The sequence below is a fragment of the Pleurodeles waltl genome, chromosome 3_1 (assembly GCF_031143425.1).
Source record: "Pleurodeles waltl isolate 20211129_DDA chromosome 3_1, aPleWal1.hap1.20221129, whole genome shotgun sequence".
NCBI classification, from domain to species: domain Eukaryota; kingdom Metazoa; phylum Chordata; class Amphibia; order Caudata; family Salamandridae; genus Pleurodeles; species Pleurodeles waltl.
Genome location: NC_090440.1, coordinates 963,835,170 through 963,843,251, shown reverse-complemented (window position 1 = coordinate 963,843,251; position 8,082 = coordinate 963,835,170). Strand labels below are relative to the sequence as shown.

General features: G+C 43.7%; 1 protein-coding gene across 1 annotated transcript in view; it reads right to left on the bottom strand.

The window, feature by feature from the left end:
• Positions 1-530: 530 nt before the first annotated feature.
• Positions 531-8,082, bottom strand: part of LOC138284824 (uncharacterized) — a 159,210-nt gene continuing 151,658 nt past the window's right edge. The window contains exon 4 of the mRNA XM_069224010.1: positions 531-7,071. Coding sequence (XP_069080111.1) covers positions 4,427-7,071 — 2,645 coding nt within the window. The 3' untranslated portion in view covers positions 531-4,426. The remainder of the gene's footprint in view (positions 7,072-8,082) is intronic.

Here is an 8,082-nt window from a genome sequence, read left to right as displayed (position 1 = left end):
AGCCTCGCATGTTTTCTGTACTTGGTCGCTGCGCTCGAGGAGGGCTTGCCACCGGAAAAGGCATGACATATGGGTGCCTTCGACTAATGAAAGCAAGCAGATTTTATTAGGGAAGCCCACGAACCAATAAAAAGCACTGACGTGAAGTTGACAGGGCTCCGAGCCCTTTTTTAAATACAAAAGAGTCTCCCTGCGATACGCATGCGCGAGCGCATGCAACGCAGGCTCGACCCTAAAAAGGTGCCTTCTCTGAGCCAGCACAGTTCTTCATGATCTGACCCATTAAGGCGTCCCGTTTCGACACTTGTGTGACTGCACACGCACGCGTCTAAATGGAGGTGTCAGACAGTCCACGTGCATACAAGTCAGCTCGTGTACTGAATGCATATCTGAGTCTGTGTGCATTTGCATTTCAGCGTGCCTGTAAGCCAATCCGTGTCAAGATGCGTGGCATGCTAGCATGTCTGTCTCTTCATCTACAAATGACAATTCTAGCGAGCCACAAAGACAAAAAGTTTTGAATTCCGAAATATTTGCAAAGATTTAATAAAATAGATTGAATATTGCTGATCGGTAACATCGGTTTAAGAACGGAAAATACTTTTACACACATGAACAGAATATATATATGTAATAACCCAAACTCGAAATGGTCTCCCCATAAATCATCATGGTTACAGACACAAACCCCGCTGATCACTAGAACAATTACACTGTTTACCAATAGGCAAGAAAAGAGAGCGCAGCCCGTAACTTTGAAATAACGTTGGAAGCTCCAAAGAAAACGGGGGGATGGCGTCACAGGAGGGATAAGACTGTCCAACTGTTTTTCTAGGCCTCTGAGAGCCGAAAACAGGGGTCGCTCTCTAGGTGTCTCATGCACTGTCCATTTCATGTGACTTTGCGTCCCTTCGAGATAGGATTTCCACTTGCTTTTCGAGGCGTCTCAGACAATGAATACCCCATGTAACCTTGTTAGAGTCTCGGGCAATAAACATTCCACGTGACATTCCAACAGTCTCATTCAGTGATCATTCCATGCGTTTCTTCCAGTGTCTCTTGGTGTGGGCATCGCGTCTAAGTCTCCTGGTCTTTCAGAGCATGGACTTTTCATGGGCCTGTGCAGGAAAACGAGCATTTCAAGTGGCTTACAATGTGGGTCGGGAAATAGGATTTTCGATTGACTATTCGTGTTTCATGCATTCAGTGGTGAAGACCTGGGTCCCAGAGGCCCTGCGCATGGTATTTTCTGGTCTTAGCTCTGCCTTTAATCTTTGAGGAGGGCGGGTGAGTTGGGGAAGGGACAGTAAAGGTAGAAATGGAGAAGAGAGAAGAAAGGCGTAAAAAGGAGAGGGTAAAGGACGGGAAGGAGAGGGGAAAAAGGGACGGACTCGGAACAGAAGATGATGGTAAAAGAGAATTAACATTAGGACGAGCAAAAGGGGCAGCGGCAGAGCAGCGAGTAACAGAGAGGAAGGAGATGAAAGGCGAAAGTGATGGAGATAGGGAGGCAAGAAAGAAAGAAGTGCACAATGAGGAACTTAGTGACTCGTAAGCCCTAGCGCAGTGATTGTTGGGGCAGTCACACAGGGACCTAGGGGCGTGCGGGAACAACTGCTCCCCGACCAGGTTTATAGCTTATTACCGGCAATGAGTGTGTGTTATGTTGTTAACTCACGGCGCATTCCGTTTTCCCTATGTAACCCAAGTGTCTTCGGGATGAAGCCCCTGCCCCATTGGAACCTGTTGGTCCTGACCATGACGTCAGGACCTAGAGAATAAAAAGAATTGAACTTCCCGCCAGGAAGTTAGTCAGCCTCACAACTGGTGTCCATTATCACTCATTCTTTGGTTGCGGCGTTCTTTTAACTACAGCCGGAGCTGACCCACATGGCACTGGAGTCGTCTTGTGTCACTCAATATATAACAGTGTGCAGTGGACCATTTTCCTTCCTTGAATGAGGAACCATGACAACCAAGCTACGACACTAAAGTAGTGTCCCATCCCACCCTCCATGTGATTCAGTCAGTTCATAACCATACCAATCTGATGACAACTCAGGCGATGAGGATTTCTGGTATCCACAGAATAAACATATCATGTGATTCTCCTGCCGTTTCACACAAGTTACTCCGTGCCACTTTGCAGGTATCTCAAACAATGGACGTTTCCTACGACTAGACAGATTTCTGATACAATAGGCATTTCTGTGGCTGTGCATGTGTCTCCGACAGTGGAAAGTCTATGGGACTCAGTAGGTTTCTGAGGGACTCAATATTTCAGTGAGTCTCCAAGTGCCACAGACAATAGGCATTGTACAGGGGTCACAGATAATAGGCATTTCACAGATCTGTGCTGGCGTCCTAGAAAATAACGTCTTGTGTCTGCAGGTATTGCAGAAAATTGGTATGTCATGTGAGTAGTCATTGCCTAGGGCAACTGTTAGGTTTCTTGAACTGGGCGCACATCATGTGATTCTGATTGTGTGACATTTAAACATCATTTTAGTTAGTGTACAGATGTCCCAAAAATAGGAACTTCAAGTCTCTACTTCTAAGGAAATGGGCATTCAGGCAACACTCTGCGTACCTTAGAAATCACAAATGGTTTGGTGGAGTGAAAGCACTGTCGTAAATCAAGAATCAACACTGCATGGAGTTTATCAATAGTTCCGCACTCTATTTAGAGTGGGGGAAGCACAATGTTTTCACCGGTGTAGCTTCAGCTGGCTCTGCCTAAATAAACCGCTGATCTGGAGGCCTGATTGCCATGGAGCCACCAGGTCATAGTGGCAGTCTCCCAACTTTACTTAGGACAGCTTGCCTTCCATGCTATTCATCGCCAAGGGCAATGACCCAGGTGAATCCGGTGCACTCGGGCCATTGTTTTTTGTTCCTTCCGGACACAAACTCCACTTTTAGAGTTTATGTGCACAAGCAAAAAGAAAATTGCCGTATGGGACCATCAAGCATGGCACCCACTCAGCAAAGGATCAGTTCCTTCAGTACAGCCAATGCAGCAGCGACTCCACTGAAGATACAGCGATCTCCGCCAGTGTAGAAGGGAATCTGTAAATCTGGCAGATAGTCTTTGTCATGGCAGAAAAGGCCATAATCTCTGGTTATCTTGTGAACCAGCGGGCTGAGAACCAGACCATAAATGAGGCTTTTAGTCACAGTTGCTTGGTCCTATTCAAAAACACACAATCAGCATTTCATGTGACTGTGGATTCAGCAGGGATCCTGTTCATATCCCAAGGTCTCTCAGCCAACATTGGCCCCCGTGAAGCATTTTAGATAATGACAATTCCATGTTTATGGAATTGCAGTGGCATGTAGAGACTCAACACTGATGCTGAGAGGTTACTGAAAAAAGGGCTATTTTGGCATGGGGGGATTCCAAGGCTATTTGTTGACAGGAAATACTTTTTGACAAAATTTGAATTGTACAAAACACTTAATTTTAACTCTGGGAGTAGCTGTCTACGCAGTTTACCTTTTGTAGAGCTTTTCTATGGTTAAGGGCAATGGAAAGCAGAGGAACACTAAGGCCCTCATTACCGTTACCTTGGCATCGGTAAATCCACGGGTGGGGAAAATCTGTCCAGTTTACAGGGCCACTCATAATGAGGGCCTAAAAGCTAAATTCTGAGTTGGCCAGTAATGGAAAAGAAGATACCAGGGACGGCGATTTTGATTCAAGCTGTACCTTTACCCTAATTACTGGACATTTTGAGGTTTCTGCGATAAAAGGGGGGTATCATCCCGGGCTGAAATTGCCAGATCCTGTATCATAAAGAGTCCCTGATTTTGGGCCCTTTGCAGTGCAGATTTTCCTTTTGCTGCCACAAGGAGGAAGATCTGTGTGGAAACACATCGTTTTACAGGGGGCTCCATTCAAAATGAATAGGCTGGGGAAGTAACTCCCATGGAGATATTGCTCTACTCAACACAACATCAGGCCTGAACAGCTTTCTACAAATGGTATTTTTTTACAGAACCTATTGAATGCTCCTAAATAAGAATCTGCGCAAAAAAAAGATGTTGCAAACGTCATAATTATTAAGCATAACACAGAGTGAAAAAACGTTGCCGCTTTCAAGATGTTGCCAAGTGTTCCCTAGACCTTTGTGAAGGTTGTTAACAAACTTTTCAAATCCGGAGAACCAGCAGTCTAAGGCCCTAGACAGCATTAAAAGTGCCTATTAACGACAGGTGTGACGAATACAGGAAGGACATCATAACATTAAACCCACAGGGATTTGGCCCCCAGCTCAGGGCTGCACAGTCAGAATGAATAATGTCTAGACTCTTTGGATGAGGTTACATGTTGACTCTACGTGATAAATTAGTTGCAAGCTGAGATTTGTTAGATCTATTAGAAAAACAGCGATGGCTTTCACAATTGTAATCGGCAGCTTGGAAACTAATCATAAGTCACTTGAGTGCTAGTTTGCTTGGTAACTGTTGTGGTTATAGTGGTTGTTCTTGTGCTACTGTCAAGTACATCTGTTGTTGTCACTGTTGTTGTAGTGGTTGAAACTGGCTCCTGGATGAATGGGCGTGATGGAATTTGCAGGACCTCATCATTAGAGCTTAAGTTATCCTCTGCCACATGTGCATGATCTGTGGTATTTGTGGTTTCTACATTTATATGTGCATCTATGGTTATGATTGTAGTCATGCATGAACTGGAGATTACTGTTGTTTTTCTTGTTGTTTCATCTGTTTTTGCTGTTATAAGGGTGGTTGTTGTTGTGGTCTCCTCTGTGGTAATAACAGTGACTGCTATATTATCGATATTTCTGGTTTCAGTTGTGGTATGAACTTTGTTTTCAGTTTCTGTTTGGATTATTGTAACAGTGGGCTTAGGTGCAACAGGTGAAGTTGATTCAACATGATTTGTTGTTGAAGGCGCAAATGTAGTAGACACCAATGTTAATTGCTCAGGTGGTGGAGACTCAGTTTTTGAAATATTTTTTGTTGAGTATTCAGTGGTTGAGGGTTTAAAAGTTGAAGCCGCAAATGTTGAAGGTTCAGTTGATGAAGGCACATGTGTTGAAATATTCTCTGTTGAGCTCGCAAAATTTGTGATTTCAGGTGTTGAGGTTTCAACTGTTGACTGCTCAGTTTCTGAAGTCCCAAACGTTGAAAGTGTTACTGTAGAAGACTCTGTTGTTGGAAGTGTTGACTCAGGGGTTGAAGGCTTGAGAGTGGAAGTTTCAACTGTGGAAGTCTCAATTGGTGAAGCCTCAGTAGTTGAGGGTACTGGTGTAGAAGGCACCACAGTTGAAGTCTCAAATGGTGCAGTTCCTACTGACTCTGTGGATGTTTGTTGTGTTGTTGTTTCATTTGTAGCAGCTTCTGTGCTGGAAGTGGAGGATTCTGTGGTAGTCTCCATGGATGTTGTGGGTATTGCAGTTGTTATATCAGGGAGCCCGGTTTGTGGTATTTCAGATGGATCAATTGTTGAGGGTCCAACTGTAGAAAGTGTTGACTCAGGTGTTGAAGACTTGAGAGTGGAAGTTTCAAGTGTGGAAGTTTTGAATGTTGAAGGTTCAGTAGTTGAGGGTACTGATGTAGAAGGCACCACTGTTGAGGTTTCACTTGTTGAAGTCTCGAATGGTGTAGTTTCTACTGACTCTGTGTATGTCTGTTGTGTAATTTCAGTTGTAGTATCTTCTGTGGTGGCAGTGGAGGACTGTGTGGTAGTCACTATGGATGTTGAGGGTATTGCAGTTGTTGTTGTATCAGGGAGCCCGGTTTGTGGTATCTCAGATGGATCAATTGTTGAAGGTCCAACTGTAGAAAGTGTTGACTCAGGTGTTGAAGGCTTGAGAGTGGAAGTTTCAAGTGTGGAAGTTTTGAATGTTGAAGGCTCAGTAGTTGAGGGTACTGATGTAGAAGGCACCACTGTTGAGGTTTCACTTGTTGACGTCTCAAATGGTGTAGTTTCTACTGACTCTGTGGATGTCTGTTGTGTTATTTCAGTTGTTGTAGCTTCTGTGGTGGCAATGGAGGACTGTGTGGTAGTCACTATGGATGTTGAGGGTATTGCAGTTGTTGTTGTATCAGGGAGCCCGGTTTGTGGTAGCTCAGATGGATCAATTGTTGAAGGTCCAACTGTAGAAAGTGTTGACTCAGGTGTTGAAGGCTTGAGAGTGGAAGTTTCAAGTGTGGAAGTTTTGAATGTTGAAGGTTCAGTAGTTGAGGGTACTGATGTAGAAGGCACCACTGTTGAGGTTTCACTAGTTGAAGTCTCGAATGGTGTAGTTTCTACTGACTCTGTGTATGTCTGTTGTGTAATTTCAGTTGTAGTATCTTCTGTGGTGGCAGTGGAGGACTGTGTGGTAGTCACTATGGATGTTGAGGGTATTGCAGTTGTCGTTGTATCAGGGAGCCCGGTTTGTGGTATCTCAGATGGATCAATTGTTGAAGGTCCAACTGTAGAAAGTGTTGACTCAGGTGTTGAAGGCTTGAGAGTGGAAGTTTCAAGTGTGGAAGTTTTGAATGTTGAAGGCTCAGTAGTTGAGGGTACTGATGTAGAAGGCACCACTGTTGAGGTTTCACTTGTTGACGTCTCAAATGGTGTAGTTTCTACTGACTCTGTGGATGTCTGTTGTGTTGTTATTTCAGTTGTAGTAGCTTCTGTGGTGGAAGTGGAGGACTGTGTGGTAGTCGCTATGGATGTTGAGGGTATTGCAGTTGTTGTATCAAGGAGCCTGGTTTGCGGTATCTCAGCTGGATGAATTGTTGAAGGTCCAACTGTAGAAAGTGTTGACTCAGGTGTTGAAGGCTTTAGAGTGGAAGTTTCAAGTGTGGAAGTCTTGAATGTTGAAGGCTCAGTAGTTGAGGGTACTGATGTAGAAGGCACCACTGTTGAGGGTTCACTTGTTGAAGTCTCAAACAATGTAGTTGCTACTGTCTTTGTTGATGTCTGTTGTGTTGTTATTTCAGTTGTAGTAGCTTCTGTGGTGGCAGTGGAGGACTGTGTGGTCTTCGCTGTGGGTGTTGTGGGTATTGTAGTAGTTACTAGGACAGGGAGCGGAGATTGTGGTGTTTTAGATGGATCTAGAAGTCGAAGAAAAAAGATAAACCATGTATCAGGCAATCAAGTTTTAACTTTCAAGGCATTTAAAATGTAGCCCACATAATTAATACAGCCCAGTAATTCCTACATTCATCAATTAACATCTGTGTCACCATATCAATACTGAAAATGCTTGCAACACTGACTCAAGTTCAGCCCATATTAAGTACATTATTCTCTATCTAGCATCTGGTTTCTGCAGAAGCTAGATTGTGACCCTTGATCGTAGCCTGCAAACATTAGGCTATTGCATACATTGTGATGCAAACTTGTATTATCCTAGAATAACTTGCATTTGATGAGTATGCAATATTCTCAGCACTGACCAACATCTAAACTAGCATGTGTAGTGTTGGAAAGTGGATTATTGGTAAGGGCAGGAAAGTACCTAAACTTAGCTATAGCCCACAAACCACCTCCTTAGCACTGACCAATATCTAAATAAGAATGTGTAGTGTTGGAAAGTGGATTATTTGTAAGGGCAGGTACACTTAGCTATGACCCACAAACCGCCTCTAGGTCCAGTCAAGGTCTCAGTAAATTAAGCCTGGCTCAAACCTTAGTAGCTTGGCAACGAGCAGTTAGGCTTAACTTAGGAGACAGGTGTGTAAAGCATTTAATAGCCACTAAATATTTAAATAAGTAAAACACAAACCACAATAAAAATCCAACACCAATGTACAACAGTAAATTATATTTTTATCATTACAATGACACCAAAATGACAAAAATCTACTAGAGGGAACCAGAGATATGAATTAAAAAAAAAAATGTTTTTTAGTGGTTAGAAATCAAAAGCGCCAATCTGGCCATCTGGCCGTAGTCGACCGGGGCAAAGTCAAAAGCTGAGGTCGATCACGATGGAGCCCTCCTTGGCTACAATGAGCAGGAGGCCTCAGTTAAAGTTTTACCTTCACACAGTTGTTTTCTTGAAGATTTTTCCTCGACTGCGACAAAGTCACAAGTTGAGGCCGACCTCGCTGGAGCTCTCT